The sequence below is a fragment of the Lonchura striata genome, chromosome 1A, assembly GCF_050655825.1.
Source record: "Lonchura striata isolate lonStrDom1 chromosome 1A, ASM5065582v1, whole genome shotgun sequence".
NCBI lineage: Eukaryota > Metazoa > Chordata > Aves > Passeriformes > Estrildidae > Lonchura > Lonchura striata.
In genome coordinates, this window is record NC_140741.1 from 4185494 (window position 1) to 4210198 (window position 24705).

Below are 24705 nucleotides of genomic sequence, written 5' to 3' on the forward strand. Positions count from 1 at the left end.
TGTAGAAAAGTAGATTTTTGAAATTCGTATAGTAAAAGACTAGCGTAGCAAAAAAAAAAGGAAAATAAACATTTTAATGAAGATCAATTTGCTTAGCTGGCTTGACGTGCAGTTCCATGGGTGCCTTGGCACAGATAAGGGTATAGAAATACACAGATGGGAACCTTGCTTTTAGGATTGTTCATTAGGAACAGTGTGAAGTAACTTCCCTTTCTGTGTGTGGAGAAGGCAATACAGCAGGTGAGATTTATTACAAAATTAATTGAGCTTGAAACTATTGTTTCATTTTTCTGTGTGAGATTGCTGAAAAACCTTGCAATGTGTTTTTCCTTAAATAAAAATGCAAAGCAGATTTTAAGGTTCTAGTTGTTTGCTAACTTTAAATTTCCTTGTTAAATATTGCAATATAAACTTTGAACTAGAAGAGAAAATGAGAAGAGACTTGAGAGCTCTTACTTGGCTCAGGTTAGGCAATGCTTGGACTTCACTAGCTTGAGCACAATGATCCTTGTCCCAGCTCAGAATATTTTGTTACAATTTCTTCCAAAAATGTGCATTTAACTTTGCACAGTGGACAGCAGCATGGTGTTGTGTTATCTCTGCCAGCTTCAGTGAAGGAGCTGGAGTGCTGGGGAAATTCAGTTTTAGCTGCCGGGGGTCACTTAACTCTGTCTTGGGCAAAATTACTGCACAGTGTTCAAATCCAGGCCTAAATTTATTTTCCAAACTGTGTTTAGCCTTTTAAAGATAAAAACTGTCAAAATCTACACACCTGTAACTCCAGCATTTCTTTTCTATCTGCCTACTCATTATTTTCCTGAAGAATCTTGAATAAATTTAAAAATGTAACTTTGAGTATTTGGAAGTACCTGGTATGAGGTGAAGTGCTTTTTTTTTTTTTTTTTTTTTTTTTTTTGAGAGGCAGCATTCAGAGAACTGGAGAACTGCAAGAGTTTTTAAATGGTTTGAAATGAAAGCTGCAGTGAAATAAAGGCTCTTACATGGTGCTGTGCGGCTTCGTGATGTATGGAGCATTACAGAAATTCAGTTTCACTATAAAAAAGCTAACAAGAAGCCCCCACAAAACCCAAAATGGGTTTAGACTGAAATAGATGCCTGTGGAGACCATATGGGAACTGCTGAAGTGGGTTATTATATGGTTGAATGTGCAATAAGCAATAAAAATATAGAAAATATTCAATTTTTAGTAGTCCTCTCTCTCTGTATATCTCAAATCCAGAATGTTTCTGTATTTGTTTCATCAATTGTCTGTGAAGCTGATTGAGAAATCCTAGAGAGAAGTAATAGGTCATAAACATTTAGAATCTATCAACATTTAAAATATTTTTCATTATAGAAGGCAAGGAGAGTATGTAAAGTGACTTTAAATATGATATTTTTGCCTCTCAAATGATTGAGGAGGAAAAGAAACAATTTTAGTAGTATGACAGGATGAGAGAGAGATTGATTGGAAATGTCATTGACACATGGATACTGATACATGTAAATTGAATTAAAAAATCACTCAGTGAAAAGAAAACGATTTGTTGAGATATGTATTTGAAATTATTGCCTATGTCAGTTAAACAAGTTTCAAAAATATTTTATTAGTATTTGTAATTGCTAATTGAATGCTTGTGTTTTTAGGTGAAATTTGGAAATACAACATTTAAGACAGATGTGTATCCCAAATCGCTTAATCCTCAGTGGAACTCTGAGTGGTTCAAATTTGAAGTAAGTATTTTTTAAGAGTTTGCCTGTAACTGTACACACTCTCTGGTTAATTAAGCTGCCCTTAATTAAATAATTGCATTTCCAGCAGAGAATGAGTTCTAAGCACTGAAGCATATTTGTGTTTACATGCACAAAGCCTTTTCAGCAAACCCAGCTCCAGTCAGACCTTGTTTGCTAAGGGCGTCTCTTTGTCTTTTTAGGAGTGTTTGTGAAGATAAAAGCTTGCCAGGTTGGATCCAGCTTAAATGGTGTTCAGTTAGAAAAAAGAGTGCTGCAGTGAAGGTGGGGCAAAGGCAGCAGAGGTTAGGCTTTTTCAGTACAGTTACCAGTATGTATAAATGAATGCATATATATGAAAGTACAGGTGTTCTTGTGGGGTTTTTTTTAATTTTGAGCAAGGAAAGTTAATTGGTATTTGAAGTCTTACATTTGGTTGCAAAGATAATGCAGAGGAGAAAATGGAAAATTCCTGTGTGGAGATTAAAAAATAAAGAGCTTGGACAACAATTGGTAGACACTTTCTCTTCTCATTTCCTTATGTAATAACGAGGGCACTCAGCATTTTCCTGTAATTGCTTGTTGCTTTCCAGGATCTAATTTGTTGATGTCCTTTGACATTATGCCCTGAACAAGTGTTTACATGTTTCTTTCATTTTTTTTGCTACTTAAAAGAATGAGGATTATGTTTAGAATAGATATTGTAACACTTGAACGTGTAGTTCTGGTTCATTTATCATGCTCTAAGGCAATATCACAACTCTGCAAACACTTAGATGAGTCATCCCATTGCAGTTAACAAACTTAATTCTTGGTTTGTGACACTGAACACAAAAATTCGTGGAATGGCTTAGTCCTAAAAGAAAATAGTTGTTATCTGTAGATGGATTATTGCATTTGTTTAGGAAATTGCATATGTAGAATTATTGAATTTTTACTGCAGGCTGTGTAAAATACCTGCTTTTAAGCCACTGACCAGTCACAAGAACACCATAAACTTCAGTGCATAATAGTCCTCTTAGGTATTTTGTTTTAAATTTTCTTTCTTTCTTTTCCCTTCTTCTTTAATTAATTAATTTATGTATTGTGGAGATAGGTGGACAGTCTATAGGTGGACAATATTTTAAGTGTGACTTAAAATATTGTGGAATTTTAAAATGAATAATTTCTGTAATGGTGCTTTTCTGTTCTTCTCCCAGTGATAGCTCTGTTTCCAGGATCTCACCAGTCTCTGAAGGATAAAACCAAAACGAGTGAAAGTTGTTTGGAATTTTAGAATGTTGTTTAGCTTCAGGAAACTGACATTACAGATTTATCTGGGTCAGGTCACTGTTCATTACTCACTCTCTTCTCCTCTGCGTTGGTTTTTCAGCAGCGCTTCCCTGCACACTTTTAAGTACTGAGATTCCTGTTAATATTTGCTCTCCAGGTGGATGATGAGGAGCTGCAGGATGAGCCTCTGCAGATCACAGTTCTCGATCACGATACGTACAGTGCCAACGATGCCATTGGCAAGGTGTACATCGATATTGATCCTCTGCTCTACAGCGAGGCGGCCACGGTTATTTCGGGGTGGTTTCCAATTTATGACACCATTCATGGTAAGCTGTGCTCATTTAAAACATGTCTGGAATGTCATCTGCTTTGTATCATCTCATAAGCTGTCTTCAGAAATTTGTAATAACTTGAATTTTGGGGTTGGAAAACTACTTTCCTGGCTTTTTTCCCCTTGTTTTCTGACATGAGAAAATTTCTGGCAGGGGAGTAAAGGCTGGTGCTTGGCAGGATGCCTTTCATAGGACTTGTGACAAGTGGGAATAAATCTTCACTAGCTACTGCAGATTTCAGATTAAAAAAAACTCAGATGTAATTGTCCAATTACCATTTGTTTGCTAAACAAATGTAATTTTGCTGGGGTTACTTGAAGTGTGCCTTCCTGAGATTTGTGATAAACTTCAGTTGAGATGAAGGGACAAGGATGTGAGATATCTTCAACAGGATGAAATTCCTTTTCCCTGCAGTAAGTGCTCTCAGTGCTAGGTGGATTTCATCAGAATGTCTTGAAGGTATGAGAAGATAAAAGTAATCATGTTTTTGCTTTTGATTTTAATGCAACAGCTTTTGTCTCAGAGAGCCAGTGTCTGCTTAAAGCAATTATTTTGCTGCTTGAATACCTTGAATACCATCTCTGTGGCTGCCATTTTCCCCCTCGTTCATTATTCAGGGTGAATTAAATGACCTAATGATGTTCAAAGCTAATTCTAAATCATTGTTGGGAAATAATCAGTGGTGTTCAGCAGATGCTCATCATAACTGATGCACATTATTTTTTGCATTTAAACTAGTTATAGTGAGTAAAAATACTAAGAAATACTGCAATAATATTGTTTTTTTAAATTACCTTTCAATCCTATGCACATTTTCCTATTGCACATTTTCTTCTGGAGCTAAATGACGCAAACACTTGTTTCAGGATGTGTACAGCTGGTAGGTTAGAGTTAGACTTCTCTATGTTTTTCCAGATATGTTGGTATTTCATAACTTTTTTCTATGTGAATAGAATTGAAATTCTTCTCTTTTCATGCTCATAGCACTACATTCCAATTATCTTGATTCTTGGCAAACATTAATTGATGCTTCCTTAAAAAACAATAAATAAAATGTTTATAAGTTTGTATTACATTTTTTTCCTTTCACCTCAACATGAGTGTTTGTGAAAACCTATAACCCTGAGATATTTTCTGTTATAATTACTGAAGACTTCTTCCTGTTGGCATTTTGGAAGGGAGATGCAGCTGGTTTTATTGCAGTAATGTCAGTTGAACAAAAAAATCCAGTGCTGCTGTTTCAGTGTCACATGCTGATGTGATAAAGGCTTCTGAAGACACTAGAGATCAGACTTATCAAGAAGTTTCGTCCTCAATATGTCAGAACCTATAATACATGAAATGATTTTGTTACTGGGTGGGGAAAAAGAAGAAAAAGCTCAGAACAGGAAAGGAGAGAAGTCAAAAAGAAATGTTTCTGTGTTAGAAAATACTTCATTTCTAGTAAGGTATAATCATAGTTGAAAATTAACCTTTGTCTAAAAGGACTATAATACCTTATTTTTTATATATTTACTGTCACAGTTAAAGTATTTTGCAAACACTTGCTGTGCCACTTTGTGGTTGTAACAAGAACCATACATCTTTCTTCTGGGGTTGAACTTCAGAGAGGAGCTTTACTGCAGTTTAGAAATCTTTTCAGGGAGGAAATTGAGCAGTGAGAGTGGCATAGGCCACTGCAGCATCGAGAGGCTGATGGCTTCTCTTTCCCCAGTCTCATATTACAAAGTTCTGTTTGGTGCAAATAGGCATTTGAGGAGTGTTGTTTTCATTCCTTCAGCCTCACAGGCTTGGCAGAACTGGAAAGTTCCTCTGAGCCAGTGTCTCTGCAGACCTGAGAGGCAAGGCTATGGTTTCCTGCTCCTCTGGTATTAAATACTAATAACAGGAAATAATTTATAGGTCTAGTTTTGTATTGATACAGTTATATTGTTATAACTTCTGGTATTTTGTGGTTTTTTATTGATAGGTATACGTGGGGAGATCAACGTGGTGGTGAAAGTAGATCTCTTCAATGATTTAAACAGATTTAGGCAGTCATCCTGTGGAGTCAAATTTTTTTGCAGTAAGTAGAGGAAAAAAGTTAATTTGGACAAAAAAAATTTTCCTTCTTTTCTATGTCTCTTCTGTCTCCCTTCTCTTACCAGCTCATTGCATAAACCTAGTGGAGATAACATTGACACAAATTGCTTTTCTTTTATAACACATTTTTACTGTTGACATTTCAAAACAATGCAAATAACTGATGGGATTTTTTAATGTCCAGAAGTTGCATTTCAGTGCCTGTGCACATACACACCTGGTGTTATTTTGGGTCCATATCTTTTTAAAGAGGCCCAAAGTGAAAAGGTTTCGTAGTGGTACATGTTGTAACTGGTACACTGGAGAATTATCTTATCAGTGTTCCAGGATTCCACGAGCAAAACTTCCTGGGTGTGTCCACATTTTCACAGAAAATTGTCTGGGAAACTGTCTGCAATCTGTCGCTGTGTGATGTGAGATTTTTCTGGCTGTCCTGGGCTCCTGGCCTGTCTCTGCCATCTCGGTGTGTGTCTGTTCCAGCTACGTCCATCCCCAAGTGCTACCGAGCCGTCGTCATCCACGGCTTCGTGGAGGAGCTGGTGGTCAACGAGGACCCTGAGTACCAGTGGATCGACAGGATCCGCACGCCCAGGGCGTCCAACGAGGCTCGTCAGAGGCTCATCTCGCTCATGTCAGGTACCAGCCCTGCCCCTAAGGCTCCCTGGCACTCTGACAGTGCTCTGGCAGCATTTCAGTAGCTGCCTGCCTCAGGGGTGCAGAGGAGCTTTGTTGTTCATTGCGTTGATTTGTTTTGGTACACAGTCTCTTCTGTTTCTGAGGATTACATATTTGTAACTGATGGGCAGTGTTACTGTTTTTTTGGGTTTTTTTTGCACTTTTTGGGGAGGCCATGCTGCTGAATAATGTTTTAGTTGCTTTTAGCAAGGTCAGAGAAACCTGTGAAACTTTCTCCAAGATATTCTTAACCCATATGAGGAGTATCACTAGAATTTTGACTCAGACAATTAAAGAAATGAACTTCACCCTCTTTGAACTTGTTGAAGTATGTGAACAAATAGGCACTTTTTCAGATACAGTGCATCAGTGCTTATGGTACTCATCCCATCTCTTGGAAGTCAGGCTTCATTCATTGTTTCTCAAGCACCTCCTGTGAGGAGAGAGAAGAGAAACTTTGGGATGACCTTGGAGGCCTTCCAGTGTCTGAAAGGAGCTACAAGAAAGATGGGAGGGACTATTTGCAAGGGCCAGGAGAGACAGGACAAGGGGAACAGCTTCACACTGACAGAGAGTGGGTTTGGATGGGATATTGGGATTAAATTCTTCCCTGTGAGGGTGGCGAGGCCCTGGCACAGCTGCTCAGAGCAGCTGTGGCTGCCCCATCCCTGGAAGAGTCCAAGGCCAGGCTGGATGGGGCTCTGAGCACCCTGGGCTAGTGGAAGGTGTCTTGAGATCTTCAGTAAGTGGGGCAACAAAAAAGATTGTGGAGAAGTGCCTTCATTGGGAAGGTCAGCATGCTGTGAGGGAAAAAGTTAAACTGTTGTCGTAACTAACATGAGGACATTTTTGTTACTATAGCCCCCGTATTAGTTTACAGAATCCATATTTGCATAATTAGTGACATGCATAAATAGTTCAGGTGGATAAAGTATTCTGCTAGATTTTATTCATGGCAGAGATAAGAGGATAGAAACCCCAAAAAACTCACAGGAATACTGTTTCATCTCATATAATAAAATGTGTGCTATTGCAATATATTTTATTGGTAATCACACAAAGAATCTTGAAGAAATCTGGAACTTCTGAGAGTGATCCAGGCTGTTTCACAGATTTTTGTCATTTTGTGTTAAGTTAAAAAGAAACTTTTATACTCCATCTCAGTCTTAGAGTTTTTTCAAGACTACAGCCATGGTTTCATTTAAGAAGTTTACAAGAGTAACCTGTGCTGATAATTTTGGAATCATGCTTCAAGAAAGCAATAAAAACCAGAGCCAGGAGTTGGACTTAGATGGTACTTGTGGGTCACTTCCACCTCAGGAAATTCTGTGATTCTCTGGCCATTTCTTTCTAGTTGATTTCTCAGCAGCAGCAACATTAAGACTGTTAGGCCATCCTTTGTGACAGGGAGGATTTTTCAGTTTGTTAACAGAGGATTTTGGAAATCTTCCATTTTTGTAAGGAGAGAGATTATATTTTCTACCTTAGTTATTACCAAGGCAATCCAGCTACACAGAACCATTAATGTCTATAAAAGATGTCTCCTAAAAAAACATTAATGACAGACCAGTTTCTTATAGTCACAGTCTTTCAGTCCTTGTGTGCAGTTAATAGAAGTAGTAGTGTTTGATTTGCAGTAGAGGGGCAAAAAGTGGGAAATAAGTTGAAATATGCTTAAATAAATTGGTAAATGAAGAAATTATAGATGCTTGTTCATTTTAAAGATGTTGTATTGTTTTGAAGTATTATATATGTAATATTATTGAGGTATTAAATATGAAGTATTTAGAAACTCACGTGAGTTCCACAACACATCTTAACCTCTCTCTCTCTGAATAAGTAGAAAAAAGGAAAAAAAAAAGCCTACTGGAAATAAAGGCTAGTGGGAAAAACCTCTGAAATGACATGTTGCTTTGGCAATCAAAATGGATTTGGAGAAAAAAGCAAAAAGTTGTGTAAGTGATTGGTATCACACAATGTTGTAGGAGACAGAAGTTGTGACTGGCTCCTTGGCCTAGCTGTGTAGGATTGGATTGATTACCTGTTCTCTTGACTTGGTTCACACTCAAAAAGCTGAGTCAAAGACCACAAAAGAGAATAGAAGAAATTCACTGCAACTCTGAGCTCTTTACCTTTTGTTTTGTAGGTGAATTGCAGAGGAAGATTGGCCTGAAGGTGCTTGAAATGAGAGGAAATGCTGTTGTTGGTTATTTGCAGTGTTTTGATTTGGAGGGAGAGTCTGGACTCGTAGTGAGAGCCATAGGAACAGCCTGCACGTTGGATAAATTAAGTAACACATCAGCATTTTTACCTGCATGTAACTCCCCATCCAAAGAAATGAAGGAGTAAGTATGAATTAGTAGCTTGGAGGGAAACAAGTTTCACTTCTCTTCCTTTCATACTCATGCAGTTTTTCATAACCGGTGTGGTTTCTTTTTTTTTTCCCCAGAATTTGTTTTTCTGTTGTAGTTTTATTTGTCTGCAATAAGTTTTATATTCCACAATTATGAAAAGTTTCAGGTTGGATGAGTTGTTATATAGAAGCTGGAGTGGTAATTCTTACTTAAGATGACTTTGTATTTATGTAGCAGCAGTACTACATATCCTTGGTTTATGATCCACCAGTTTAAGTGTGCTTAGTTCTGCTTTGATGCTGTGTTTGTGCAATGAACATTTTTGTGAGGATGTCTCACAAATATACCTTTGGTTCAAGTTTATTTATATAAAGCATGTAAGAGAAGATAAATTTGAATTCTGATTATTCTGTCAGTGATTTAGACAATGACCCCAGAGAGGCCTCATCTTTTATTGTGTGCTTTGCTTTTTACTGATGTGGAACAAATAGGACTATGGCAGAAGAGGTAGACAGTGAACTTGCAGAGAGATCTTTTTACTCTGAGAATTAGAATTTTGTAATTTGGTCATACATGCTGCAGCACTAAACAGTTTGAGTGCAGTGTTTTGATATGCATACAAATTAATAGAAATATACTTGCAGTCTTCTTTCAGCTGTTGCTCCTTTTTTGCATGGATAAATTAGTTATTTTCTGTTTGGTAGAGCAATCCAAGAAGGAAAAAACTGCAAGAAGAAGTGTATTACATATCCTGTATTTCTAGATGCATTAAGTAGCCATTTTCATTAACTTGAAATGTTGTGTCACTGCAATAGAGATGAGGCATTTTTGTTGTGCAGACTTCAATTGCACTGCAAAATTTTACAAAATACGAGCTGACTTTTAAAAATTCCTGGTTTCTATTTCATGGCATAGCTTGTTTGACTTGTCTTGATTTCAAAAAGTTGCCTTTAAAAGAACTTCTGGATACAGTGCAGCATAGAACAACAGCATGGTGTTTAAAAGCAAAAAAGGAAGACCTGGTAATTATCAACTTTAAAAGCACCCATAAATAAACCAGTGCCTTTCACTCTGCAGCTAAATGTGGAAATTCCACCTCCTAAATTATCCACGTTCAACTCAGTGATGGATATTTTCTCAGTTCAAAAAATGGGAATGTTTCTCTAAGGCAGCAAAACCAACTAATTTGATTCTTCTTATTCTTGGCTTTACTAACTTGACGGCCTGTTGCCAAAAATCAATGATGCAGTCACAAGCAAGTGCTTAAGCTCTTCCTTTCCCTCCTTTTATTTCATCTGGACTCTTGCATGCTAGGAATTGAAATTCTTAGAGTCTGCTTAGAGTAAGAGATCTCCTCTATCTAAACTTCCCTGAAACCATTGATAACATAACTTTGCAACCTGTTTGTATGTATTGTTTTCTTTTCTTCCACCTTGGCTGCAAACTCTCTCAGGTCTCCGCTGGTTCATCCGCCAAGCCATGGATGCCGCTCGACCCACAACAGCCCAATTCACACTGCTACTGGCTCACGACTCACTCAGAACTTCTCTGTGTCTGTTCCCACTCTCATCTACACTGGTACGAGACTGCTCACACTCCACAGCTGGGGAGAGGCAGCCCACAGGCACAGTGCTCCCAAAGGGCAGGCAGGCAGGCAGGGTAGGCAGGTACCACCCGTCTTCCTTCCCTCATTTCCTGCTGGACACACCTTCTGTCAGCAGGGAGAAGCAGCCAGGGTGCTGCAGCTCAAGCAAATGCACAATAGTTTCTTGGAGATGCCTCGGAGTCTCTTCCACAAAGCCACGCTCTTCGCTTTGACACGCTCTTGCTTCCTGTGAAATTAACTAAAAAAAAAACCATGGTGATGGAACTGGGAAACATTGATTTGTGCTCATAACTGCTTTCAAACATAATTCAGATACAGTAGGTTTTAAAATGGTTCTAGGAAGGGTCTGTGCCATTTGTGGAAGAGATGGTTTTAGAGAGCAGGTAAGTCAAGCTGTGCATAAATAAACTGTTTGTCAATAGAGTTGTTCCCATAAAGATTCTCCTCTTTGCTCTGTTTTTAGCTGTGGCATGCTGCTGATGCTATAGGATAAGGAAACATATCTTTTTTTCTGTTTTTTTTACCTTAAAATGCACGTGTATATACATAAGTGTATCAATATGTATAAACACAGCTGTAATTTGAAATCATTTTTTCTTTATTAAACTAACTCAAAGCATTGTGTATTTGACCAGATTTTTAAGCCATAAACTTTTCGATTTTTTTATTTTGCATATATATATAATTTTTTGTCACATCTCATGCCTTTCATTTGGCTTAATTGTTTCATTGTAGATGATGAGCATCTCTGTGTAGGATGCTGAGAGGGTAAAACAGCATTTCTTTGCCTCTGGCCTCATTCCCAGCCTCGCATCTAAGGAATAGCTGCTGGCCCTGCCCCAGTCCCATCCTGGTGTTTGGATCATGCTGCTGTCAGCCAGGTCCTTTGGCACAGGATTACTGAATATGTTTCCACCTTCTTCTGGCAGGATTCCTTTCAATGAAGATCCCAATCCCAATACATATTCATCAGGACCCTCCACCCCTCTGAAAAACCAAACTTATTCCTTTTCACCTTCCAAGTCCTACAGTCGACAGTCCTCTTCTTCTGACACAGATTTGAGTTTGACACCCAAAACTGGTAAGGCACTTCCACCCACTTTTTCTTTAAGTTGTGTTTCTCTTTTTATATTTTCACTCAACCCCTTTTTGCATTTTGGTATTTAAGTTATCAAAATGGTGTGAAAATTGGAGACCTCACACAGCACACCTCAGGCTCTAAAGGGTTTCTGCAGGGTCAAAATTTCAATCCTGCCTTTATTTCCACTGTCTGGGATAAGTTGAAAATTACTTTTGTAACACAACTGTATTCAAGTCAAAATAAAACATCTCAGAGCATTAAGGGAGTTCTAAGTAATTGCCTTTTCCTTATTTCCTCCATTTCATATAATAGATCTTAGGAGTGTATTTCTCACCACAATATGTTAAGGATGGTGTTACTAAAACTATGTAACCTTCAAGCCTACTGTGTTGTGCCCTAAGTTTACTGCCTACGTTTACCTAATTTTGAACTCCCTTTTGCAAATTCAAAACTAGAAATGTAGCAGCCACTGTCTTTTTATTCTCTTGGTATATGGAAATAGCTTTACATACACAGTATACACTTTCAAAGTACCTTAAATTACATTAGAAGTAATCCAGCCATCTTCAAAAAACGTTTTTCTTTTTCCATTGCTTTATCATAATTTTTTCAACTTGTTTTTTCCTCCCTTCTTATTTTTTAGTCTGTGGTTAGAATCATGTCAGTAATGATGTCAGCAAAATTCAAAGAATTCCTGTATGTTTATTTTTTATTGTATGACCAATACTGTGAATTTTGCCCCCACAGGGCAAAGTATTTTGTAGAGTTGATTGTAGAAGTGTAGTTGGTTTTTAAATGGTGTTTTAAATTGTGGTGTTTGAAGCCCAGAACATTCATGGCTCTCTTTAATTAGTCAAATTTTAAGCATATTAAGGTAGTTGATTCAGCTTTACTTGATAGCACTCCTTTCAAGAATTTTTCCTAGCAGATAAATTGAATATTGCTTTCAAATGGAGTTGTATTAAATATTTCATGCAGTTTATTCCCTAGATGTGTTAAAAATACTCCCATTTAGCAGGCTGTCTTTCTTATTGCTGTCTTCTCTCTCCCATTTTTAAAACAAAGAAGCAAAAAAAGCACACTTTAATTTTTGTCCTTTTTCAAGGATATCTGTCCTCTGGGTAACCTATGGAGGTCACTCATTTAAAGGACCTACAGATATAATTGGATGCTTATTACTTTATGAGCACCCCAAATTCAGGTGTTTGGCTTACAGAATATTTGAAAACCTGTTTCTTTTGATCAGATTTTCCATGGTAAAGATGATGTCATGTAAGGATTTAAATGTAACCTAGGTGATCATCTTTGTAGATGTAAGTGTTGTGAATTTAGGCATGTGGCAACTCACTGTGGATGTGTTAGGTCTTAAAGCAGCAGCCTAATGTATTTCCTGGCAATATTAGGTAGGTGGATAAATCCTGTTGTCTTTAGTCAGTTTGTTCAGAACTGAAACAGATTGTCATTGGTGCCTCTTATTTGTCGGGATTTTTCAAGTATGTAAAGATATTTTTTAGCTATTTTTCTAGTATTAAAGCAAACTGTGGGCATAGTTTTGCTTATTAGCACTGTCTTTTTGGCAGCTTTTAACTGTGCTACTGAAGCTTGTCCAAAGAGGAAATTCTAGTTACATTTAAACATACTGTATCTTGCTATGACAAACTCAGTTTTGGATCTTAATAGGTTGAAAGGACAACACCTGATGAGTTTTACCCAAAATTTGATGATATGCAGAAGACACTTCCATGCCGTACGAAATTAGTATGTTGTTAACAGTTACTGTATATGCTTAGACCTGTTTTTATCTCCCAAGGCTGTTACCAAGTTCAAATATCTCAGTGTGTAAGTTGGTGATCTTAGTAGTTAAAGAAATGCAGACTTCTCATGCGATACATCAAACATTATCAGATTCGAGATACCCATTACTCAGATTGGCTGATTTGAAAAAATAAGTATTTCCTGCTATTTCTGCAGTACATTATATTCTTTATTTCTCAGCCAGGTAGTTAGTGTGCTGACGTATCTGAGAGGGAGATTAACCTGGAGAAACAGTGCAGATACCACAATTTCCCAGTATGAGTAACAAAACACTGGAGTTGAAACTTGGATCTGCTTAAGCATCCAATTTTCAATAGCTCCAAATCTGGAGACTTTTACCTTGATGTCTTCTGTGAAATACAATTGTGTTGTGTTATCCATTCTTATCTGTAAATACATTGGCTGAATTTAGGGTTGGAGTTAGAATTCTGGGAGTAGGGATATATTTTTTGCCACCGCAAATTAACAGAATCAGGCTGACAAAAAGCATGATGTTTTTTAATCAGAATACATTCTGATGTGCCATAGCATATGTTTGGAGGAAATGGAGAAGGTAGGAACTCCTTTAGACTTGATGGGAACTTAGAATTCTACAAGATTTATTACTCTAGAAATCCATGGCCTCTTTGGAAAATAACTTTTTCTACAGAGATAATGCAAGTAGTCAGATTAAGTGTGTGCAAAGACTGTTGTTTGGGTTTTACTCCATACTATTTGCTATCAAATTTTGATCGACCTTTAAAATGTTTAATTACCAAGTCTCTAAAAAATTAATTTCAAAATTAAGTTAATCAAGTAATGATTTTTAAAAACACGCTTCTCATGTACGTTGTGGAGCTGTATTGTCATTCCATTTGTTTGTATGTCAAGAAGTAATTTGCAGTAAGTGTTGATTCATTTAGAGAAAACAAAAATGCTTCATTTTGATTTCTTTTGTCCGTTTCTTTAGTCATCTTCCGAATCTACATCTTTGTCTCTATTACTTTCCTCCACAGCACCTTCCCCACAGGGACCTAGGATTTTCCTGTTTCCCAGCTCCCCTACACTCTCTTGTGATTCCCCACATCTTAAAAAGTCCTGTCTCCTCCTCTCGGGGTCTAGCATTAAACCTCTACACTCTAGCCATGTCAGCCCAGTTGTTCTGAGGAAAAGTGTTTCTTTCACTGAAGAGCTGCTTCTGGCTGCTTCTGGTAGGATCTATCTATTATGGCCTTTTAAACAAGCTTTTAAGGAAATGTTGTTATTTGATTAACATTCAGATGCTTCTATAACCCTGGGTTTGCTCAGTTAGCCTCTGAAAATTGCTGGCTACATGACTATGCATTCCATTTCTCACCTCTGCCCCAGAAGCTTGAAACACCTTCAGAACTTCTTAGAGGATTTGAAACAATGTTATGTATGCTACAGAATTACTTCTTTACCCTTGAAAAACATCCTTTGCTAATTGGACTGAAATAATGTACTTTATTTGTGATCCCACACATTCTCTTCACTTTGTTGTTCCTGCATTTTGCATGCAGCAACTGCTCATTGCACTTGCTCGTGAATTCATTCATAATTTGCTAAAATAATAGTTGTCAGATGCTACCAACTCTGCTTTTTAATTTAACCTTTTAAACAAAGCCCATGCTTTTTGTTTTTACTGCCCACTTTTTCATTCCACTGACATGGATTATTTTTATAGATTTCAATTAAATAGTTGTCGATATTACTTCACTTTTTTTGTAGAAACTCTTTCGGTTAGTTTGTAATTTTTGAGTTTGTTTCATGTGTAGTATTTATGCTATGTTTGTCTGTATTTAATATTGTATAGTCCCTGACAGTGATGTTTAGAATCAATGCTAAATAGTAAAAGCAATTTAATCTTGTTTAATGGGACTATACAGATACTAATAGTTTTGTTTCCTTATCCAAGAACAGCTAAAAATACTCATTGAAAACTGTAGTGGTTTTGTATCTAATTACATGGTAATGGTAGCTTAGTAACTCTTGAAAATGAATGAATGAAGTTAGGAATGAATTTACATATATTATTAAGTCTTAGGTTATTATTTCTAGATCTCCCAGTCTTTGGTAGAAACAAATAACTGCACTTCAATATATATTTACACTCTTGTTCATCCATATCAGATTCTTGATCAGAAGAAAAAGGAAGCTAACAAGGAAGTATTATGTTGAATTAGTTACAAATTCAGGAAAAGAAAATCTTGGCTTCATTTCTAACTGTTTGCACTCTGGTGTTTGTATTTCATCCTGCTCCTGACACCTTTTTGTTCTTTACGCTCTGCTTTCCTCTGCTGCTTAGGGGCTTATTTTTGCTTTGTCATGCTGGCCCTGGTGGCTTTAGACATAAGGAATAGCAATGATAATGTGTTTATAGGCATGACATATTACCAAAAAAATCTGTTCGCTAGCACCGTGTTTACTTTAGGAAAAAGACAATTTTGGCATGGAGTGATCTGTGGGCAGAGAGCCCCAGGTCACTGTCAGACACATAACCTGCATCTCAGCACGCCCTATCAAGGGGACCAGCAAAGATGTTCATGTACCTGATCATTTTTCTCTGCACAAAAACTCCTGTGGTCAGGCGGGAGGGCTGGAGGATAAACTCTGAAAGGAGGAAAAAGAGAATTATCATGTGATGCAAAACTGGAGTTTATCTTGTGTAAATCTGCAGGTTATGTGTGTGCCAATATAGTAATCAAATAAGTGTAGTTTTAAATGCTGAGCAGTAGTAGCCCCAAATAAGTAGTCGCTTATTTGAATGAATCAGATGAGTGAGTATTTCACAGTGTAAAATGATTTGTAATTTTTTTCAGAGTTTATATTCAAATCAAAGGATATGCATTGCCTTTCTTGTTCCAAATCATGCATTATGTAACTGCTGCTGTAATTATGTGTACAGTCTCCTACTTGTAGTTAGGAAAGGTGATTTACTTATCTAAAACTCTCCGAAAACCAGATTTTTATTACTTCTATTAAATAAAAATATTGTGAGAGGTACACAGCTATAGAGTAGTCTTACAGAGAGACTCTTTTTGATAAGGGTAGATAATCTGGTTATGGAACAACTTTATGTGAAAAGTAAATCTATATTTAAATCATAGGCAAAAAACAAGAAAATAAAAAAGTTATATGTCGTAGGAAAGAATTTTAAATCCCCATCTCTAAGTTTTTATATTTTAAAGTTGATTTTAATTCAGGTTAACAGCAGGAAAAAAATCTTAGATTGGGAGGGTTTGTTAAAATACTATAAAATCACTGCTAGTTGTGTGAAAAGGAAAATCTAGGACAACCCTCAAACCAAAATTAAATTTCTGATGCTTTTTTTTTCCCTTGAAAATTAAAATTATGGGGATAATTGGTGTGTTTTCAATGACTAATTTTTATCTATTTTGAAATTACCCTTTGATTACAAATTATAATATATGTTTCTTTGAATGTCATTTGTACTGATATTCTTTAGGAATGGGCAGTGGGAGTGCTGGAAAAGAAGGGGGGCCATTTAAAACTCTTTTAAGACAACAGACTCAGTCAGCTCTGGAACAAAGGGTAAGGCATTTTATACTTTCTTTTCTGGTCTACTAAAGTGAAAATTTATCTTGCAGTAAGTTCATGTTTGCTGTTACTTTCCGTTTGAAAAGATGTAATTTTACGTCTGAACTTAGTACAAGTGTTGACTGTTTAATAGCCCTTTTATACACAAATTATTTAAATATTGATATATTACTAAAGCACTGGGAAAAGTGGAGCAATTAACTGTGCACAGCACTCAAGTAATTCCAGTGGTATTAAGAAGTTATAGGAGGAATTACCATTGTGTGGTCTCTGAAAGGTACTGATGTATGTTAAGTTTAACACTTGAGTAAAGACATGATGCTAAAGTTTTTACAGAAGCCAAATTCAGAAACATTAGCATAGCTTTAAACAAGGTGAAAATCCCATTTGGGTTTGGGAAAAGTTTTCAGGTTTTGGGAATGGAGTTGATACCTTGCACCCCATTTCATAGAGCAGAAGGTAGCCTTTAATTGGGAACTTGAAACTGAACTACTTGCCAAGCAGGAAGAGGCATACATAGATTTAAACTTTTCCTCTATTGGACTAAAAATGCCATTCTTTCATTATACTGAATAGACTATATAATGAAACAGAGTTTTTAATCAATTGTTTACATTTGGAATGAGTAATTGCAACTTTTTTTATAAGTTACATACTGCTTCGATCAAAATGTTGATAATAAGGTGTCTTGAAGGAAGAAATGTGAGTATATTCATACTCAGAAATAAATTTATTGCAATTTCTGACTACCTCAACCAATGCCATAGGAGCATGTATGTTAGTTGGGAGCAAAGTGACTTGCAGCTGTGAAAGCTGAGAGGGGAGCTGCTGTCTGGAGTAAGTGGATGATTCTCTTCTTTTTCCTGTGTTCCGTGGTTCAGGGAGGATCGCCCCGTAGGTTCTGTGCCAGGCGGGTATGTTCAAACACGGTGTGGCTCTCTCAGCCCTTCTTGTATTGGGCACTTCGAAAGCAGTTTCTGAAAGATATTTTTATTTTGTGAGGCTTTGCAGATTTCTTTGTGGTTTTGTATATGCAGAATTTTCTAAATTTGTTGGTTTTAAGAGCATTTTTTAAAATCGGTGTATTTTGCATGTTGATACATTTCAGTTAACATTTTAGTTTAGGTATGAGTACACATCCATGGCTTTTTGCTTTTAATTTTTTAATTTGGCTGAAGGAATGCTTTAAAACAAGCCTTTTTTTCTGTTTACCTTTGATTTTACTAGCATTTCAGATGTTCCGTGTCTGATATTTTATTTCCTTAGGAAGCTTTTTAAAGACAATTAAAAAAATAAATTAAGAGCCCTTAATGTATTTTTAGAGCTTGCATTATCTGGGCATTATTTTGATAAGGTCTGTATATTGTCTAGTATTAAAAAGATACTGTAAAATGGGGTGGAGATGTGTCTGTTTCTGAGTCTGTTATTGATGATGACTATGATGTAGCAGCAAAGCATGTGGACAGTTAATTGATAAAAAATATGTTCATTCTGTCTTCTGAAAATTTCATATTGGATGTGGTTTCTCTGTGGTGTCACATCTTTTGGTTACCTTGAAGTTGAGTTAACTGGAATGAATAACATCTCTAAGTTATTTAGTCTGTTTTAGTATTACACACTTAAACAGTGCACTCTTACTTGTCTGGATTACTTAGGATAGTGAGTATTTGGGAAAACCAAGAATAAATTCAGTATATATAGTGCAGTTTTACACGTATTAGATGTATCATAAAATCCCAGAATCTTCCTTGAGTTTAAGGGACCTTAATGGTCATCTTATTCCAACCACCCTGCCTTAAGCAGGGACACATTCCATGAGACCAGGTTGCTCAAATAGTTCTTTTGAGTCTTAGATTATTCTGGTGTATGGTAATGCTAGAGTGCTTCAAAATAATTTGATTTAGTTGCATGTCTCAACAGCTTTTTTTAACCAAATGTGTTTTTAGTGTATTAATTAAATAACCCTAACTGCAAACTGAACAGAGTTGGTTAGAAGGGTAATATTCCTCAATTTCTTCCCTGAAAAGAAACCTGTAGAAAATACAGCTGTGGAAAACTCAGGTACATGTTACATTGTACATTAATTACTGCTAGCAATTTCCTGGACATCTGTAGATAGCAACAGTAACTGTAGCACAGCTGTCTTTCTATGCATTTGTAATTAAAAAAATACATGCTGCATTTCCATCAGTAGGAAAATTGGAGGTTATCTTACTCCTAAAAATAGCCTATATTTTTGTAGAAATGGCCAAAAGCTGCTGCCAGTGGTATTTTGTGTCTCTCACTTCCACTTGGACGAATTCTGTGTTCTTCCTGTTTTTAAATTCTGCAAGTGCTTGAGAGATCCCTTCTGCTGCCCTTTCAAAATGGGGATCTGTTGGCCTTCATCTCTGAAGGGCACTGCAGGAAATCTGTTGTGTTAGAGTGCAGTTCTGTGGGAGATTGGTTTGGCTGAAATCCTTACTTGAACATTTTTTCTTTCCAGTGACTTCTTAGCCACCCATCCCCTCAGGTCAGGTCAAGAAAAGCTGTAAAGGTTGTCTGGCCACCTTGTGGGTGGCTCAGTTAATGTGTTCAAAATAAGAATAATTCACCAGGGAATGAGTAGTACCTGAATGTGGAGCTCTGGTTTAGCCCCAGAGGCTCTGTGAGCACACGTGAGCATTGCCCAGGGAGAGGTGCTGGGATGGGAATGAGGGAATGAATGGCTGGAAGGGAAGCAGAGAGCTGCTTCAGCTGGCACTGACACCAGGGTGTGTGCAGCCTTGCTCCGTATGCTGCTTGGCTGGGAATGACATGGAACTGAAAAAAGAGCACTGGCAATACATGTGTGTGTTTACACATCTTTAAACATTGAATTAAGCAAGTGTTTGAGCATTTGATTGTAACCTTATCAAACTTGCTCCAAACACTAGCTATAAAATCTGTGTATAGTTACAAGGATTAAAAGTGAATTTCTTTCATGGTCTGTGCGATCAGTGACTGTGGAGTAGTGAATTAGTAAAATGATTGACCATCTTCAGTTGTAGCTTTGAAATCATCCTGGTTTTTGATATCGTGAAATACTTTGTGATTGTATCACCTTGATGTAAAGGAGTCCTTTGCAGTAATAGTGGGGATTTATAATATGGGAACTACATCTGGTTTTCCCTGAAATCTCTGTTTTCCCAGAAAAAACTGTAGATTTAAAATTTTGAACTACTACAGTTCACAACATGTAATTGAGGCTGGAACTTGTCTTTGAGTAATATAATAATAAATTTTTAAAAAACTCTATAAATGAAATAGAAAAAGGAAAAAAAGTCTTCATAGGAAGTGATGGAGTTCCATCTGTGTCAGAATGAAGGAGAGATTGTTGATAGAGTTGTGTCAGAATGGTTCAGTGAGTGTTACCCAGATTTGTCTGTGGCTCAAGTTAACTGATAGAGCATGATAGAGATCTCATGTGTCATAATACAGGCTTGGGGGTATTGATATATTTATTGAGACAAAACCAAGTTATTATTTGAAGTTTTACTCCTGGTTTCTAGTGTAGGGAATCCCGCAAACTGGAGGTGTGAATATGTTAAAATTACTTACAGTACACAGCCTTACGGAAAGGAGCAGAGAGTGGAAAAACTTCAGAATTTCCATGTAGATTAACAACCATTGGACTTGCTCAGGCTTTAAAGCATGGAGTATTGTTTACTTTGCTCACTCCATACTGCTTCAGCTCAGTGTAAATGTGAGTGTGTGTATATATAGAATGTAAACATAGTAAAGGCTTAGTGGCATTTCATATAGGTGGCACACTCAGAAAACTCCTTTATTGATTTCTGCAGTCCTGGGAAAGCAAGTATTTTGAGTATTTTGACTATACTGATAACTTGCAAGGCACTTTGCAAGGCAATCTGTTAGAACTTTCAGGGGGAATCTTCACTGCATCCCTCTTTAGAATCCATCTCTGCTCCTGGAGACCCAGTCTCCAGCACTGCAGGTCCTGACCCACACTCAGTCAAGTAGGTTTGAAGAATCCTGGGATGAGATCTACTTTTAATTGCATCATAAAGCAAAACTGGCTTTTTGGATTGGTTTTCTTTTTCTTCTGGTTATTGATAATATGGTTGCTGATTTCAAAGTTTGCCTCTTAATTTTGAAAGTTTAAGCCAAATGAAAATCCAGAAAACTTGAAGTTTGTAGGACCTTTAAAAAGTTTTAAGAGTTCCTATAAGAAGGGTGGCAAGAATCCTTAAGTATTAATTTTTAAACCTACGTTGGACTTTAGTTTAAGATGACTTCTCATACCATGTATTGCTGGAAGAACCTGATCCTTGCTGAATCTGCAGCATGTGTGCTCTTCAGGTAGAAGCTCGTTGAATTGTACTGTTTCCAACTATGTGAGAAAGGAACCTATCCCGTACTTTCTCTCATATAAAAATATGGTGTTTATTTGTTCCATTTAATCAGTTATGATTATACAAAACATGACCGCATGATTTTTCTTCCTTTTTGTTTTTTGGTTTTTTTTTTTTTTTGCTTTCTGCATTTAGAATTGCTGAACATGAATTACTGCCTTTCCCCCATAAGTGTGCTATTATCTATATATTAGACATATCACAGAACGTCTCTGGAGCAATTAAAATCTAGTTTGGTGCTCACCTTCTTTGAATATGATTTTTATTTCAATTTTATCATATGTGTCTTGAAAAATTGCCATTTTTACTTTGTCCTTGTTATGAATTAAAAGCTGGAACAGTTACTGAAAGTTAACTCTTCATTTTACTTATGAACTGGAAGTGAATTATCTTAGTTTAAGAACTTACAATTTTGTTTCAAGACATATGCTTTGTTTTAAAAGATGCATATTTACTTGTTATATTTAGAGCTCACGAGCAGAGCAGTCCTTTGATATTTTTTAGGTATGACAGTCCTCATTCTTGCAGGACTACAGTTTGTTTCATTTTGTGCTTCAGAATCAAACTGCAGTCAGTTGTAACAAAAACACCTAAAAATGGAGAAAAACACTTTTTATCAGCTAACAAAAGAAGAATTCTGGCGTTTAGCAGCCGTGGTAAAAGCGGATCAATAGAGATTTTGTTAATCTCTAAATACCTAAAGTTTTGATTATTTATCTCTGTTGTGCTGAGAAACGGCTCTGTGGGGGAAAAGTATTTTTTCGGCGTGTAGAAGGTGTGCATCTCTGACCCGGTGGGTCCGTGAGGCTGGGAGTGTTGGTGTTCCAGGGGAGCCAGCAGCAGTGCTTGAATGGCTGCTTTTAATGCCAACAGGAGTTCCCGTTCTTCACCCTGACCACCTTCCCGCCAGGCTTCCTGCTCCACGTCGGCGGCGTCGTCAGCGCACGCTCGGTCAAGCTGCTGGATCGCATCCACAATCCCGGTAGGTCAGCGGGGAGCCCTGCCTGGCACGGGGACGCCTGGCACGGGGACGCCTGGCATGGTCCTGCCCCCCAGCCTTGGTGCCAGCAGGCCCTGAGGAGAGGCAGACCCGTTCTAGCCGTGCACGGCAAAAGCCCTGCAGCGAGGCTTGGAAAATGGGTCACTCCAAGGCTGCGGTTTTACCGAGAAACGTTTCGGCAAATTAAGCTAGTAATAAAAACAGTTTGAGTCAGTAATTTTGCACTGAAAACTAGCTTTGAATTATTGAGGGGTTAATTAGTTTTTTGAAGCTTTTTGTGATTGAAACGTGATGCAAGCTTTTTCGTTCAAACAAAAATGAGATTAAATGCTTGACCTTAACTATGAATGTTTTCCCATTTTCAGCTCCTTGAAATCTTTAAGGACTAATGGCTACAGCTCACAACATGATGTTTAACCGTTACAGCTTTGTTTCTGTTCTTAAAACCTTTACTGAACAGTACCTCGGGATTTTTATTTCTTATTTTCCTGGGAACTCCAGCACGAGAACGCGTGTGGTTTGCATGTCCTAATTCTAACGTTACACCTGAGTGGCTCTTGACTCTGTAGACTTGGTTGGTTTAGTCACTGAGACCAGATGAGGAATGCTTTGCAAAGGTTGGAGTTGACAGTGCACTTAAAAATGCAGAGGAGAGTAAAAATAGCACCTGTAGTGGTTTTGCATGCACTAGTCAGGAGTAATAAAAGGAAGTTTATCCAAATGCATCCTTAAAAACAAGTACAAAAAACGAATCCTTTTCTTCCTATGGCCCAAGGCAGGCAATTCTCCAGGCAGGTAGATCAGATTTTTGCTGATCTAAAGGTTCAGTAAACCAGCAACATGAAGTTAAATCCAAGACTTAGTTTGAATAAGATCCTCGTATTTTAAGGGATTTTTTTCAAGTGTATTAGTACACAATTGTTGCTCTTTGTTTTCCTATTCTAAGATCCATTTACACAGTGAAGAGAAAATGAAATGTCAAATATAATTAATATGTGAGCTTTTCTTTCCCACAAAGTTATTTTAGTATTCTGTATTATCAACAGATTTATGATACAGGTCTGTTATGTGCAAAATTTACTGTGTGATAGATATAAAACAGAATATTAAAAAAATCAATTTTGCTCAGAAGTTTTTAAAACTAATTTCTTGCATTATGCACTCCTTAATTTTTACCAGCTGACTGGAAGCAGAATAAGACATAAGGCAAGACAGAGATGTGTGTTTGCACAGCTGCAGTGTTTCTGTGAGACTTGCAGATTGCTCCTGACAAGTGAATGTAAAGTGCATGATCCTTGGAACTCCCGTTGCAAAATAGTGGGAACAAAACGGGGAATGAAAGCACATGGCTGTGGGAGGGAAGGTGGAGGAGTAGAAAAAAATTGTGATATGATTATGATTGTGAAGCATTTGAGTCAAATAAGCCTGTAAAATATTAAAGGAAGCAAATAAACTGGTGAATTAATGAATCAGGAAAACATGGAAGAGGAGAGAACATTTGAAGGTGGATTAAGAACCTGCCATATACTGTCCACTTTGGTCACCTAGTGCCAGATTGCTATAGCATGCTCCTTTTCCCTTTCTATTTCAGCCTCTTATTAACTCTGCTGTCTGTGTCTTTCCAGTTCCTGTGGAGTGATGTTGTCAATTGTGTTCTTGTTGGTAGTTTTTTCACTATTCTGCTTCTATAACTGATCTACTAATTTGCTGTTTTGAACTCAGCCTTTGTCGGAATAATGGGTAACACAAGATCATACAAACTGCTAGACTGGAATAGTTTCAATTCAGGTATTTTATTAGTCATTCAGTACTACATATGCTGACAGAAATTATGGCAGCTCAGTGAAGTTATTAGAAATGCTCTAGGATATTTAGGTTAATGCTTCAAATTTAAATCTATTTAATCATCAAATACCTAAATGTCACTTATTCATGTTGTTAAAGACTTTCTTTAAAATTACAAAACATTGCTTTAGTATAAAATAGTATTGCTAAGAGTAATGTAATACCAATCTGGAAAGCTGAATGTTCAGATGTTTATTTAGTAGTCACCTTCAGCTCAGCAGTCATGAAGGAAGTAATTTAGGATAAGAGAATGGATTCTTCCTTGCACAGCTGGGATCATGTCAGGTGTGATTTTTTTTTTGTTTGTTTGGTTTGGTTTGTTTTTTTTTTTTTTGTGAGTAATGGGTTTTTGGGTGTTTATTTTGGGCTATTGGTTTGATTTAGGGGGACTGTTGGTTAGTTTTCTTGTTTTGCATGGGCTTGCACTTTCTTCAACAAAGGCTTTCCTCCTGTTAATTTCAGGAAATCAGTGCATGTGTTTGTTCTTAATACTGGCTCTAAAATGATAGTTGTATTATAGATAATAATAGATATAAAAATCATCCAAGAAAAATAGAGAACTATCAGTTTAAAGAGAAGGATAGTATGTAGCCCAGGATTTGTTGGTTCATAAATCTTGTATTGTAAAAAGCAGCCAGTTACAGGACTTAAAACATGATTATTTGAACTTTTAAATCACTTCATTACCCAGCTTGAAAAAAGCTCCAATATTCTTATTTTTCTAATGCAGTTTTAGTAATCAAAGTATGTAACTTCCTTATACAGCTGTGGAAGGAATGGATGAGTTAGTGCAGTCTAGATGAAGTAAAGATTCTCTCTGTCATGTTTTCCCTGTGGAAAGATTACATGCTGTGAAGGAGAGGCAGGTTTGACTTCCCTACATAGAACATCCAGGCCAGCAGACCTTGTCAAACTTTGGTGTTTATAAAGCTGGCACCATAAAGAGGCACAAAGCTG

The 24705-nt window shown here is 37.0% G+C and overlaps 1 protein-coding gene across 31 annotated transcripts in view; it reads left to right on the forward strand.

Moving 5' to 3' along the window:
- The window catches only part of C2CD5 (C2 calcium dependent domain containing 5), a 65288-nt gene that overhangs the window by 1526 nt on the left and 39057 nt on the right, over positions 1-24705 (forward strand). For 12 of the 31 annotated variants that reach the window (XR_014952201.1, XR_014952200.1, XR_014952202.1 and 9 more), the window contains exons 2-12: positions 1648-1734; positions 3161-3332; positions 5308-5403; positions 5901-6056; positions 8242-8440; positions 10985-11136; positions 13947-14141; positions 16418-16503; positions 17391-17423; positions 21777-21885; positions 23626-23691. Coding sequence is in view for 28 of the 31 variants with exons in the window: in XM_085569692.1 (XP_085425818.1) it covers positions 1648-1734; positions 3161-3332; positions 5308-5403; positions 5901-6056; positions 8242-8440; positions 10985-11136; positions 13947-14141; positions 16418-16503; positions 17391-17423; positions 21777-21885; positions 23626-23691 (1351 nt within the window). In the remaining 3 variants the exon portion in view is untranslated. The other 19 variants (XM_021529962.3, XM_085569693.1, XM_085569694.1 and 16 more) reach the window with 12 other exon arrangements.